This window comes from Nuphar pumila, chromosome 2 (genome assembly GCF_984573655.1).
Source record: "Nuphar pumila chromosome 2, dmNupPumi1.hap1.1, whole genome shotgun sequence".
Lineage (NCBI taxonomy): Eukaryota > Viridiplantae > Streptophyta > Magnoliopsida > Nymphaeales > Nymphaeaceae > Nuphar > Nuphar pumila.
In genome coordinates, this window is record NC_143250.1 from 9,561,634 (window position 1) to 9,577,041 (window position 15,408).

A 15,408-nucleotide genomic window follows, 5' to 3' on the forward strand; every position below is an offset into this window, starting at 1 on the left:
GGTAGAGTTAGTAGATGTTATGTGTAGGAGAAAGATTGATATTTTATGTCTTCAAGAGACCAAATGGGTAGGTGAGAAAGCTAAAGTGATAGAACCTTGGGGATATAAGATTTGGTATACAGGAATAAATAGGAATAGGAATGGAGTAGGGATTGTTATGAGTCGTCAGTTTATAGATAATGTAGTTGAGGTCCGTAGGAAGGGTGATAGAATTTTACTTATTAAATTAGTATTAGGTACGGATATTATTAATATTATTAGTGTTTATGCACCTCAAGTAGGTTTAGATGATTCCATTAAGCATCAATTTTGGGAAGATTTAGATGGAGTAGTACAAGAGACATCTTATGGAGAAAAGCTTTTCATCGGCGGTGACCTTAATGGACATGTAGGCATTAGTAGGGATGGATTTGAGAATATCCATGGAGGCTATGGTATAGGAGAAAGAAATGAAAGTGGAGAAAGGATTTTAGATTTTTGTTTGTCCTATGATATGATCTTAGCAAACACTTGGTTTAGGAAGAGGGAGTCTCACCTAGTAACATTTAAAAGTGGGGTTAATACGAGTCAGATAGATTTTTTCCTACTTAGAAAGAGAGATAGGGGTTGTTGCATCGATTGTAAGGTTATACCAGGAGAAAGTGTAGCTACACAACATAGAGTCTTAATTTTAGATCTTAGAATTAGACAATGCCGCAAAAGGGATAGACATAGGATAGATCCTAGAATTAAGTGGTGGGCACTGAAAGGAGCTAAACAAGGAATGTTTGTAGAGCAGGTAGTTAAGGAAGTTGATTGGTGTCTCGAGGAGGATTCAGAATCAATGTGGAATAAGATAGCGGGTGGTATGAGAAAAGTAGCTAAGGAGGTATTGGGTGAGTCTAAAGGCGGTGCACCACTAGGTAAGGATACATCATGGTGGAACGAGGATGTCAAATTAGCTATTAAGGTTAAAAGAGAGTGTTATAGAAATCTAAGTAAGAGTCGTGATAATGAGAATTTGGAGAAGTATATGATAGCAAAGAAGGAAGCTAAAAAAGTTGTTCGAAACGCGAGGGCTAAGGTATATAAGGAGGTTTATGACAAGTTGGATACCAAAGAAGGCGAGAAGGATATTTATAGGCTTGCAAAGATGAGAGATAGGAAATCGAAGGATTTGGGTATGGTTAGATGTATCAAAGATGAAACGCAAAGGGTTTTAGTCAAAGATGAGGAGATTAAGGAGAGATGGAAAGATTATTTTGATAAGCTATTTAATGATAGTCATGCTCAAGATCTTGGAGACTTCTCCATTCCTTTTCATGAGATAAATCGTGACTTCATGCGCAAGATTCAAAAGAAAGAAATTGCAGAGGCTTTGAAGAAAATGAAATCAAGAAGGGCAGTTGGCCCAGATAGTATACCTATCGAGGCTTGGAAATGCTTGGGAGAGAAAGGTTTAGAATGGTTGACAAATCTTTTTAACTTGATTTGGCGAACAAATAAGATGCCTAATGAGTGGAGGAAGAGTACTTTGGGCCTTTATATAAGAATAAGGGTGATATACAAGATTGCACAAACTATCGTGGTATAAAACTCATGAGTCATACTATGAAACTTTGGGAGAGGGTGATTGAGTCTAGGTTGAGGAAGGTTGTCATGATATCGGAGAATCAATTTGGTTTTATGCCTGGAAGATCAACTATGGAAGCTATACATCTTCTTAGACAACTTATTGAAAGATATAGAGAGAGGAACAAAGATTTGCATATGGTTTTTATTGATTTAGAGAAGGCATACGATAGAGTACCTAGGGACGTTCTCTGGTGGACAATGATGAAGAAAGGTGTTTCTCTCAAGTACATTAGTATAATTAAAGATATGTATGAAGGAGTAGTAACCAATGTCCGCACTTGTGGAGGGGTGACAACCAATTTTCCGATAACGGTTGGGTTACATCAAGGATCTGCTTTAAGCCCTTTCCTATTTGCAATAGTGATGGATGAGCTTACGAGATCAATTCAAGAAAATGTACCGTGGTGTATGTTGTTTGCTGATGATATTGTTTTGATTGATGAGTCTAGAGCTGGGGTTAATGCTAAGTTAGAATTATGGAGACAGACATTGGAAGCTAGAGGTTTTAAGTTGAGTAAGAGTAAGACTGAATATATGGAATGTCGGTTTAGTAAGCAACGAAGTAGTGATGGGAGTGTAGTGAAGCTTGGTGAGCAAGATATACCGGTGAATGATTATTTCAAATATTTGGGATCCATCATTCAAAAGTATGGAGAAATTGATGGAGATGTAAATCATAGGATAAAGGTTGGGTGGATGAAATGGAAAAGTGCTACTGGAGTGCTGTGCGATCGTAGAATGCCATTGCGGTTGAAGGGAAAGTTTTATAGGACGACTATTAGACCCGCTTTACTATATGGTACGGAATGTTGGGCTGCCAAGAGACATCATATTCAAAAAATGAGTGTAGCTGAGATGCGGATGCTTAGATGGATGTGTGGAAATACAATAAAAGATAAGATTCGGAACGAAGAGATACGTAAGAAGGTAGGTGTTGCACCCATTGAAAATAAGATGCGAGAGAATCGTTTACGGTGGTTTGGACATATTCGGCGAAGGCCTAATGATGCTCCAGTTAGAAGGTTGGAGAAATGGGAAAATATATTAGTTAAAAGAGGTCGGGGTAGGCCTAGGAAGACTTGGATGGAGATGATAGGAAAGGATATGAATGCTTTGAACCTCACCGAGGACATGGCGTTGGATAGAAATGATTGGAGGAAAATGATTCATGTGGAAGACCCAAAATGAATTTCTTTTTTGGTTCATATCGCTGACCCCAATTGTTTTGGGATGAAGGCGTAGTTGTTGTTGTTTGTTGTTGTTGTTGTTATACTTTCAAAGAGGCAATGAATATAAAAGGGATCCATGGGACAAAAGGTGGATCATTTACGTTAGTCTTGAATCCTTAGTTCATTTAGTTGAGATGTGTATGAACTATCATTGGATGGGGTCGTATGATAAGAGGAGATTCCCATATAGAGAATCTCATCGCAAGGGACCTCTTAGGCATTAAGATGAGATTTGGGAGGATAAAAACTGGTGTTTTGTAGGTTCCTACCACAAGCTATGTGTGAATCAAAAGATCTCATCTTCTGACAAACTCTTATCATAAATATTTAATAACCTATCTCACATGGACATTTCACTTAGCATGTGAAACTCTGTCAGCATGACTTAACCCTCAGATGCACCAGGATGCTTCATGAGCACATTCAAACCAGTGTTAGAAACAATCATTGTTGTGGGATTAAATTTATCTATTTCCTTTATGATTTTGATTGCTTATTTTATATTCGCTTGCATTCTTTTTCTTGCATTTTTTTCATTAATTACATTATGTTTCAATTTCAAGTTAGCTTTATTATTTTGTGTTTTTAGTTATAGTGATTTAGAATTCTTGCTCAAGAGTTTGCACTTGAGATGATATTCTTGTCTTATTGCTTTAGGTTGATAATTACACCCATATATATATATATAGAGAGAGAGAGAGAGAGAAAGTCACAGATATTGGCTATATTTTGAAACTATCTTCTATATTTATCTTTTTTAATGGGTAAACGATAACAAAGGTGAAATATTGCGAGATTTTCAAAAAGACATTTTTAACAATATTGTCACAATAACATTGTGATAATTTCAGTAACTTTTACTTTTTTTGTCCTTTATATATCTTATATATGTTTTTATTTCTTTCTTTCTATTTTTTGTACTTATTATTTTATTAAATTTTTTACATGTAATATTTTATTATCTAAACATGTTATTTTATTACTTATTTCTAGTATTTTTGTTTTTTAATTTTTTATTCATCGAGATTTTCTCAAGATTATCTACCTAACTTACATTATCACGTGAAACATCCTTGCCGAGATATAGCAGTGACCGATATTTGTGACTACGATACACACACACATAAACACATACATATTTGTATGTGTGCTTACAGCCGTGTCCTCGTGTCCTGATCTTGATAACAACACAGTCGTACCATGGGTGTCTGCATTGTGTCTCTTTCCTGCATCCATATCCAGGAGTTGGATGTTAAAGAAAATGAAAAAAAATCATTCAACCTATGTCACCTGGGTACGGGTATGGGTACAGAGGGTACGACACGGCAATTCCAAAAAATGTGGGTATGGGGGCACGGCTAAATATGTACTAAAAAATATATATTATATATCTAAAATATATATTATAATATAGGACACGGCAAATGCTGTGTCCAGGTACCAGTACCCCTGTCGACACATGTTGACATGGGTACAGCACCCTAAGTGTCATGTCCCGGTTACATAGCATTCAATTATTTATAATTGCTGAAATACAGGTATGTTGCATAAGTATGCAAACCACTCGCTTGTTCAATTTCTTAAAATAGACGTCATATTTAAATAGATGGCCCCATGCCTCACCTGTAGACATGTTTGAATGGCTAGATGAACTTTTCCGCTCTATTTTTCTTGATATCTGTTAATGTATAGGTTTTATGACACTGCAATTGCTTGATCTCAGCATAAAAGATAAACAATATGACTTTATTGGCATCAATGCACATTCATTCTGCAGTTGCCGCCATTAGCGTTTCTCTTAATCCTGAGGAGGTCTGGAGTTTTCCAGTTTCCACCTAGAGCAGGAGAGAGCCTTTGATCAGCAACCATTTGCAACTGTCCAATTTACTAGCCATTTTGGGTTTTGGTTATGTTCTGGCAGTGTATTGAAGCAAAGAACGGTCATTATGTCTTTCTATCTCATGCTAACTACAAACACGTTGATAAAAAATGCAATTGTAATCCAATGGCATCACTCCACTGTTGGTGTTTTAGTTCATTCTATTTGTTCTTGTTTCGTAATTCCTTTATTGTTTCTATCTTGGTCCTCCCCAAATCACTTAAGTTTTTATCCTGGTATATGCATGCATTCAGTTTGTTTGTTATATTTGAACTGGAGCAGTTATTTTTCTATTGTTTTTACAGGCTCTCCTTGCAGTACTTGATAGTCCACTTAATAAAGCTGGAAGGTTACAATCTCTTTATGTGCAAACAGAAAACAATGTTCTTATACAAGTTAGTCCTCAAATACGTATACCAAGAACATTTAAGCGATTTAACAGTCTTATGTGTAAGTTTATATTTATGTGTCATTTTGTATGATACTGGTACGTATCATTTCTTTAGCTGATATTTCCTTGCCCCTCGATTGATAATTGTTGCAGTGCAGCTGCTTCAGAAACTGAGTATACATGCTAGTAATGGACCTGATAAAGTTCTGCGCACAATAAAAAAACCTGTAACTAATTACTTGCCCCCCAACTGCCGACGAATAGGTAAATATCTTTGCTGCTTTACTTTTTAACTTAACCATTTTCATTTTCCTACTGTCCATTTTTACTATTGATGTATCTTATAGGTCTATCACGAAGTGCACCACGAGTAGTCAATCTACGTGATTATGTGAATTGTGCGAAAGATGACGACCACCTTGTTTTTGTGGTATGCTTTAATAATTCAATGCTTCTTTCACAAATGACTTCATTTGGACATCAAAATCTTCTAAGCATTTTGTGTTATTTTAAATCAGCAGCCATTATTATGTTGAGTCTCGGCTTGAATTTGGTAATTCATGCAGGTTGGTGCGATGGCCCATGGAAAAATTAATCCAGATTATATTGATGATTTCATTTCAGGTAATGTATAGGGACTTTTATGATCTGTTACTATAAACTTTTTTGGAAATTACACAAGTTTACTGCCTTTAGAACAAACTAGTTGTTTAAATATATTACATGAAAAGAGGTACATGACACAACTAGATACAGTTGGGTGTGACATGGGTGTTTCATAAAACTGAGAGACCAGTTGTGAGGTCTCTCTATTATATATATATATATATATATATATATATATATATAGAGAGAGAGAGAGAGAGAGAGACTAAATGCTCCACCCACATGTTCTCACTTTTAAAAATCGTATGCATGCGTTTTTCACATTTTTGGCAAATCCGACCATGCGGATGTGATCTCCATGGTTGAAAACCTACAAGCAGACTCTTGTGTCTGTGTGTGTTTGGGAGGGGGGGACCATATTTGCTAGTCATTTGGAAGTACAATGCCTCCTTTTTTTTCATTTTTTTGTTGTTTTTCATGAAACCGGAATTGGCTCTTAGATCATCTGATTACAACATGTAGATAGGTTTTTATAAGGCTTCAAAAATCAATGGTCTACAATGTGCCATACTTTCCTGGGGTCATAAAATCATACTTTTTTTGTCAGAAAAACACAATTCAAAAGCTGATTCCCACTATTTTGGACATGCTGAACGAGGTCCAATTGAATCAAAACAACATGCACCATGGAGATCTAGAGACATTTGTACCTATAAATATTTGTACAAATACATTTCCCTATATATATATATATATATATATATATATATATATAGCATTTTATTTTTTGATGTTTATTGCATGTTTCATAAATCAACCTCTACAGATATAATCTCTATAGTTTATTTAGTGGAGAACATCTATTGGATGAGGAATTTCTTAAGGCAAAATTTTAAAAGAATCTAAAAGTCAACAGTCTATTGAAACCAAAACTTTGCAATGAAAAACCCAAGCTTGTCATCAAAACAATTTGATTCACCACATCTTTTCCAGTAAATAAGCGATTATAAGCACATCTACAGCCTCATTATTTGCTTTTATATTTCAAATTTGCATTGGTTAGGTGTATTTAAAGTATCATAGTTCTAAAACCCAGGGAGTCAAATCAGGCCCTTAGCTCATTCCAGGGGTAATGCTCTCACTGTCTGTCCTCCATTATGCTATGAAGATGGGCATCCTTTAATGTTAATTCCTGATCTCTTCTTTGTATCTGCTCAACTAGTTTCAATTATATGGGATGCAGAGGCCTTATAATTATAACCAAGTTGTGTTTCCTATAAACTTGATTAATAAACATTCATTATCCGTTGCCCTCTGGTACTCGGAAGCAGTTCAGGTCATGCTGAACATGAGTGTTTTTGCTCATGCTGTCATCATGGCCATCTGATTTGCATTTTAAAAAGCTCAAAAGTCAACAAAACCACGTGGCATTCATCCAAAATGCAAACAGACGGACACGATGTCCGCATGAGCAAAAACGCTCATGTTCAGCATGACCTGATCTGCTTCCCTGGTACTCAGCTATCATCTAAATTGCATGCTTTTCCTGAATATTTTGTATCTCCCACAGCTGTTTGCTAATCGTGGTTTGAAAATTTAGGAAAACTTCTCATCTTGTATTTTCCTTGTTCTTGGACCCAGTTCTTCTGGGTTTCATCTTTCAAATGGTTGTCAAAAGTGAAATGGCGGGTTAACTTTGTTAAAAATTTTGTTGATAAGGTTTGCATATCTTGCTTGTTACTTGATTATTTTCCCATGGAATTTTCTTACCCAAGAGAAACAAGTTTTTTTTGTGCTTCTTTTCCTTGTTGCTGGAACCACAATGTGCTGAAACTCTCTTTTTTTCTCTCATTTTCCTCCTTTTTTGATGCAGTTTCAGAATATCCACTTAGTGCTGCATGCTGTATTGGGCGGATCTGCAATGCATTGGAGCAGAAATGGAAGATCTTGTAAACCATCTCAATGTAATTCGAGCTTCAGATCCACAATTGCTTTTTAAAGTGCTGCCAGTATGGAATTCTTCGCTGGTGTAATTGAGAGATTGGCTAGGATGTGTCTATGGTTCTTCACTTAAATTTTGGCGTGCATTTTCTGCTATAGGTTGTAGTCTATCTTGCTGAGCTCTACTTTTCTTGGGAATTTCTTTTCTTTTTTCCCTCTCCCTGTGATAGCTTTGTCCATCTTCTGCGATAACTCAAGTGATTCAGGGCTCTTGGAAAGTTGGCATGGAAATGAGGAAAATCTTAGTTTAAAATTTAGTTTTTTTAAACTAATTGAATCCAGATGGAAGATTCGGCAGCCACTGCAGCTCCTGCTTCTTTTAGCTCAGCGGTAGAGTGTGCCCTGATAATTGCATCGTTGTGCCTGGTAGGGATGCACACAGCCGAGCTTGGCATTTTCAAGCTCGGCTTGCCCACAAAATTACATGTACAGGCTGGCCCAAGCCTGAACCATTGGTGTTCAGGCTTGTGCCGAGTAACAAGCTCAGTTCATTAAGCCTTTTCTGAGCACAACCGACTGAGCTGGCCCGGTCTCGGTCTGGGCTCAGCAGGCATACACACAGATATATATATATATATATATATATATATATATATATATATATATATATATAGAGAGAGAGAGAGAGAGGAGCTGCTAACCTGAAGAGTAACAGCTCAGCATTTACAAGCTTGGCTCATTTACAGCACGAGCCGAGCCTGAGCTAGCTTGGTTCATTGTGCATCCCTAGTGCCTGGGCTTGTGATCAATCAAGTCGTTCATGACTAGGAGAATGTACAAATATGGTAGTCCTATTAGTATTCTTGTCAAAACCAATATAGGTGTTGGATTTACCATCTCTTCCGCCATCATGAGTTTCTATAATACTTTGTTGAACCTGCTCTAAGTATTATCAGTTTACCCATCATCAATGTCAAGACTTGGAGTAAGTAGTTCTGGCTTGTCCACATTTTCTGGTCAACTCCTAATCAACTTGAAAGATCTATTTTTTTTACTTGGCTTGGTGCAACTCCAGATGCCAAGTTGTATAATGCTTGTTTGATATTGGATATCAAAGTTTCGTTACCCGTTAGTCCATCTTAAAATTCAAAAGTTTGTAGATCAGTGAAATGCCTTGAATCCCACAAGGGCTCCGCTCATCTGGTAGGGGCAACTTGTAAATGTCACCAAGTTTATGGGATGTCACAAGTTCGAAACTCACCGGTGGCATCCCTTGCCACAAGATCGAAGCTGGATTTTCTTCCCGGTGGTCTGGGAGACATTAAGAGTTTTTCCAATCGAAAGCCAGCCCATGTGCAGTCGGTGATAGGGATTTTTTCCTTGGATTATAAAAAAAAAAAAGTGAGTTGCCTTCAATATTTGCTGGGCCTGTAGAAACAGATTATAGGGCTCATGATCACTCAATTAACTTGGTTTTGAGGTTCCAGAATGCTGCTTAATACTTAAGAAACCAGATTCTTCAAAGTCAAAACCTAGTTGGGGCTGGTTTTTCATAAACCAGGTTTTCTTTAAAGCACGGTTTAAACCAAGTTATGTTCCATCCAAACAGACATATAACCCATTTTTTAGCCTTGTAAGTTGGTTTACACCATGTCATCCAAACGGGGCCTTAGAATTAGACAATCCTATCAGTCATGACTCCACCAAATAATTCTGACATCACTTCGCAGTTGAAACTTGTTCAAGGCAAAGACTTGGTACTATCTAATATTAAAAGGGAGCGTGACTTAAGAAGAAACAGGATAAGATTAAAAATGAATATTTTAAAAGCATTAAAGAGTTCTATCAATGAAAGAAAAAAAAGACTATAAAATGTTTAAAATGGTTTGGACATGTAGACTTGTTACCACTTGTAAGAAAGATAGTGTCAGTGTGTAGGCTTAGTACAAGGAACAACAATAACTCATCATTGTCATTAAGATCGAAATGTACATTTAGATTGTCTTTCGGATTATTTTCACATTCATATTGGATTTGAATCTGCATTTAAATTAAATTTGGATTAGATTTGAATTGGTATTTTAGGTTATATCTAATTCCAACCCACATAAATTTTCTAGCAATTTGCATTTTTTCACATATGAATAGCGTTTTTTTATTTACCAGATCCAGTATTTCCCATATATATTTTGGATCTAGATTCAACTTTACCTCCTTGGATATGGTTCGGATCCTGACCTGGATCTGGTCTACAGTTTGTGCTTGGTATTTGGACTCTAACCTGCTTGATCCATCCCATATCCGATCCGTTTGAAACCCTTTCTGTCTCCCCCCCTTCCTCTTCCTCTTCCTCTTCCTCTTCCTCTTCCTCTTCTCAGAGAGGGACTATGCATGTCTCTCTCTCCATCGATCAACTCCCTTTCAGTTCGATCTCTTCTTCATCATCGAGCCATATCGAGGAACTCGTCTGCACATGAGTTTTTGTGCTTTTATATCTCTTTTTAGTAGCAATTTGTAACATGCACCCCATCTTGGGGCGGTTATGGGAGGAGGGGGAACCGCTGCCCCTTCCTCTTCCATGAATTAGATCGTGGGAGAGGAAGAGATGGCTCCCCCAATTAATGCGAAGGGGGGGAGGGGTAACCGACCCCCATGTCTATAAAAGCCATGGGTGGGCCTCCACCCCTTTCCCTACTCGAACACCAAAGTAGCAGAGAGGGAGCGAGAAGGGAGAAGCGGGAGAGGGTCGATCATCGACAGGTAAGCCCCTCTCCCTCTCGTTGTCTTAATACAGAGGTCGTCGGCAACCTCACGGTTGCCGGCGAGATGTAACAAAACAAGGACAGGGAGAACCCTGTCTCTGCCCTACAGTAGAAGAAAAAGAGCGAGAGAGGGGTTTTCCCTATGTTGTTGTCACCCGTTGGTGACAAAAACGGGGAGGAGAAGACCGCCTGCCACGAGGAGGTAGGAGGTCCGGTCGCTTCCCTCATCGCCACAGGCACCAGCCCATCTACAAAAATTGCAGCAGTTCGACAACAATAGTGTTGCCGAAACTGTTGCAGATAGAGTGCAGGGCAGACTCGGTCTGCATTTTTTATAGACCTTGTTGGTCATACTGCTCGGTTTGGGCATGACCCAGACCGAGCCAGGTTAGCGCAAACTGAGCCAAGGTCTGAGTGCTCTGACAAACCAACTCGGTCTTAACAGACTGAGTCGCGTCTATATACCATGACAAACTGACTCGGTCTGTTAGGACTGATTTAGATCTATTTGGCCATAGCATACCGACGTGGTCTGAATATACCGAGTCGGGGTCTATTTTCTTAATAACTTGATTCGAACAGACCGAGCTCGAATGGTATTAAGGGAAGACCGACTTGATCTAGACTAAGTCGATCCTTGATGTGGGTCAAATTGAAATTAGATTTTGATATATATGGGTGCGCAGTAATGGGCGAGTGCAGTGGAAAAATTGAGATAGTGAAGACAGTGATTTTTTATACAAACCAGATCCAAGTTGGAGGTAAAACGTAAATTGGATCGTGAATACCCAAATGGATATGGGTGCGTAGTAGTGGGCGAGTGCAGTGGAAAAATTGAGATAGTGAAGACCGTGATTTTTTATACGAACCAGATCCAAGTTGGATGCAAAACGTAAATTGGATCGTGAATACCCAAATGGATATGAAAATAAGTGTACTTAGTGAAGTTAGTCCAAAAATCCAAGAATGCTTAGCACAGACGCTATGCTTATGCCAAACTATCACAAACAAGTTTTGATCAGTCATATCAGATCCAGGGTCCAAATTAGAATTTGGATGTGAATCTTAAAGTGACATAGCACCAATATAACATAGAGGTCATTATGATTGGTCGAAAGAGCAAAAAAAAAACCATTTTGCCCTTAGTAGGCCTAAATGATAAACACGACATAACTTAGTACCCCGAAGTAGGATTCAGGTGATTATTGAATCCATGGATTCTACTACTTGAGTAGAATCCATTAGTAGGGGATGTGAGGACAAACTCTAAAAGAATTGAGTCAGAGTTTGACATTTAAGTTCAAGGGTAGTTTAATAATTTTGATGATAATATGAGGTATTTATTGATTTCAGATCAAAGGTTGCATGAAACTAAGAATTAGAATTTAAGCATTTCAAGTAAGTGAACATTTGTAAATTCCTCCTTAGTTGATTAAAATGCATGCTAACTAGTTTAGGCATTCTTAGATATGATTCTAAATGCTTCAAGTATGCTAGTTTTGTTTATTGTGAATAGACATTGTTTTGCATGTTCAGGAATCTATAAAGTTCAAGTGTGATGTTTAAACCTGATCATGCATATTTTTTGAGTTAGGAAATAAATGTAGCATGACATGATTGCATGTATGAGATGGATGTGTTACGTGGAAATTGATGGTAGAGTTTCAGAGTCTCAGGGTAGGTATTACCTTAAAGAATGTCACACTTATGCCTTGGGAGGGGTATTGTAAGTGTCGTGAATTAGTCTGTGATGGGTTGTCATCCTTAATAGTTCAGACATGTGAACATGTGTTAAAAAGTACTTAATGGATATACATTGATGATTGTATAACGCAGACTTCAAGATATGAATAGTGAGAGAAAATTGTGTATAGGATAACCACACAGAACATGATGGAGAGCTCTACTAAGAGGTATGGTTTAGGGCAATATTGAGGTGTGTGTCTCGTGAGTAACTTAGGAATATCTCAGACGTTCCTAGGTAACCTTTAGGGGTTAAAACATTGCCCACTAGACACATGTAGGATGTAGCATGAACCACAAAACCTTGAAAGCAGGTATAGCTCCTTGAGACACCTTGAGAACGGGTATAACCACCCTGACTCTTCGGCTAGCTATCGATTGAGCTCTTTTGCTTCCAGCTTGCAATCGGTGAGCAGTTGCAACACTTGTGTCCGTAGTCTGAGTTGATTTGGACTACGTTGTTGTGAGTAATTCATATGTCTGGCCAACATCTTAGACTCTGAGTTGTCTACATGGGTTGTTACGTCCGAGGAGGCTATGTCCGAAATCGTCAATTAGAGTAGAAGATGTGTTTGAGAATGATAATAGAGATACAGTAAAAAGAGGGTAAAACTCATAAATAACATGTGCGCATAAGTAACAAACTAAACTAAGAGTAAGAGCTTAGAGCTCACTACAATTGTAACAGTCGTGTCTATTTGAAAATAGAATCTTACTAGGTTGTAGACTTACCCCCTTCTTTTTGTTACAACTGTAGGTTTAGGAACTTCTCTCACTCACCGGACCTAGTTTTGGACTGCGACTCTGCCACATCAGAAGTATAGTTCACCTTTACTTTTTATTCTGCTTTTATCTTTGGATGGTTATGATATTGTAAATAAATGTATGGACTTTCAATTATTAAATAAAAAAAATTTATTTCTGGCATGGTTTTAAGTTATTTTTTAGATTATCAAGTAATTTCTCTCTGAGAACTAACTTCCACGAACCCAGGCTTGAGAGGCCTCAGATCGGATCGTTACAAGTGGTATTAAAGCCAGGTTTCGATAAGAAAAGTTAGATTTTGAAAGAATAATTTTGTTTGGATCTGAAATAATGTGAAGGTCCTAAAAGAACGATAATTGCAACCATCCAAATGAATATGTGACAAAAGAGTCATAGGAAGGTTCACGTAGGTCCTAAACTTATGAGTGTCTCTTGTTAGCAGAAATGGACGTCAATAACAATAGTGGCAATGAGAGCAATCGTAGAGGTAGTAGGTGCTCAGGGAGGCAGAGACATCCCGAAGTGATCCAAATGGATCAAATGGTCGTTGTTTATTCACTTTTCGTGATGACAATGCTAGACGTCATTAGGGAAATGTGGAGTATGATACCTCATGTTCCATCTCCATGCTCAGTTTCAGTCACAATCAACAACTGGAGGCACAATAAATGAGAGGAAAGGGTAGCACCACCCCAACTGCCTGTTGGAGGATCGTCATGGTTATAAGGACGTCCTCCATACAGGCACGCTAGAAGAGGTTCATTAGCAAATCGAGGTGGTAGGGGAGCTACAACATGTTGTTTAGGCTGCAACATGCCTTGTTTCAGCCAAAATAGGGCAGGGTCGCGCAATACTACACCTACCAGTAGCGGGAGAAGTCCTGGTACATCCTATCATGAGGGTATTCAAAGGTCGATGGTGTAACAAGGCATGGGCACTAATGTCATAGAAGAGAAACAAATAAGAGAATCAGTGCAATATCTTCGATGAATGGTCTTACTGAGGAGAGGCGGGGGGCATATGAATAGGCACGCATACCTATGTGCTTTTAACATCATGGTAGTGTCAGTACCAGTTAGGGTTCCTTCAGACTCTAAGAAAGAAGAAGACCCTATTTACACCCCTAGTACCCCTACACCTTAGTTTTTATGATATTTTATTTAAGTCATGTAATAAATGCCTATGGTGGCCTTGTAGTCGTGTAAGTAACGGGTTGTATTACAGAAGAACCTGTGAAAAGTTGTAAAAATATTGTTTTTATTAATAAATAGTAAATTTCTTTTAACGAATGTGCAAACCTGCGAGAATGTGAATGAGTAAATAAATGTAATCATTTAGTAATCACTCTACTCATGTTGCAGTATGAGGACTTGTCAGAGAACATCGTACCGATCAAGTGGTTCTCAAGTAAGCAGGAGACAAGCAAGTCCTTCGCAAGCAAGGCATGTGAATGAGGGTTCTACAAAGAGAAATGTTGCAAGCCCATTGGTCCTATGTCTTCATAGGCACCAGGCAGCCTACCTCAAAGGAGCATGGGAGTAGAAGGTGGAGGTGTTTCACCAGTTTCACCTCTGCATGAATGTGCTACAGTTGGTAGTGGTGTGCCTCTCGGCTATACCACAAAAAAAATTTTGTATGAGTTATTACAAAATTCACTGCATCAAAGTCAAAACCAAATAGCATCATGAAGCAGTTTTTGTGCTAAGAAGTTCAAAAATATGAGAGTGCCCACCTTCGATGAAACTCCTGGAGGAGTGGCAGCAGAGAAATGGATGATACAAACAGAAAAAACACTGGATGCGATACAGTGCTCAGAGGACCATAAAGCATGGGTTGCAGCATCCAACTTAATTAGAGATGATGAGTATTAGTGGCGATCCATCAGATATGTCCTGGGTAGTGGAGAATTTGTTCTTTGGATCACTTTCAGGAACAAGTTTTACATACAATTCTTTTCCAGAATTGAGAAGATGGAGAAAGAAGAAGAGTTTAAAAAGCTCAAACAGGAAAACATGAGTGTAGCAGCTTACACCGCCAAGTTCAATTCACTATCCAGATTTGTGAAGGCTTTAGTATCTACTAAAAAGCAAAAATGCAAGTTGAGTGGATCGACTTCGGCATGTTCATAAGATATATTATAAATATGTGACCCAAACAAAAGAGTGGAATTGAAAAAAGCGCAAGCTAGATCCAACCTTGAGGAAAAGTCTTCTCCGGCATGAGGAGAATGACGCACGGGCAAGAGCAAGTTACTATCGGGTCTACAAGGTCTATTCAAATTCATTTTCATTATTTGTTTTTTTTATAATTATTTAGTTTGGATTTTTGTTTAGTGTCATGCTTTGGATCTTATTTCATATCGGATCTATCTCATATTCACACTTGTTCTTGAGTCAGATTTTGATCATAGTTTAGGATTGGATCTATCTCAGGTCCATATTAGGATTAGGGTTTCTAAGGTTGCTTTATTGTTTGCTA

General features: G+C 38.0%; 1 protein-coding gene across 2 annotated transcripts in view; it reads left to right on the forward strand.

Annotated features, from left to right (window-relative positions):
- Positions 1-7,794, forward strand: part of LOC149844696 (uncharacterized) — a 55,590-nt gene extending 47,796 nt beyond the window's left edge. For both annotated transcript variants that reach the window (XM_089995154.1, XM_089995153.1), the window contains 5 exons: positions 5,028-5,172; positions 5,267-5,377; positions 5,461-5,543; positions 5,680-5,737; positions 7,593-7,794. In XM_089995154.1, coding sequence (XP_089851280.1) covers positions 5,028-5,172; positions 5,267-5,377; positions 5,461-5,543; positions 5,680-5,737; positions 7,593-7,672 — 477 coding nt within the window. In that variant the 3' untranslated portion in view covers positions 7,673-7,794. The remainder of the gene's footprint in view (positions 1-5,027; positions 5,173-5,266; positions 5,378-5,460; positions 5,544-5,679; positions 5,738-7,592) is intronic.
- Positions 7,795-15,408: the final 7,614 nt, after the last annotated feature.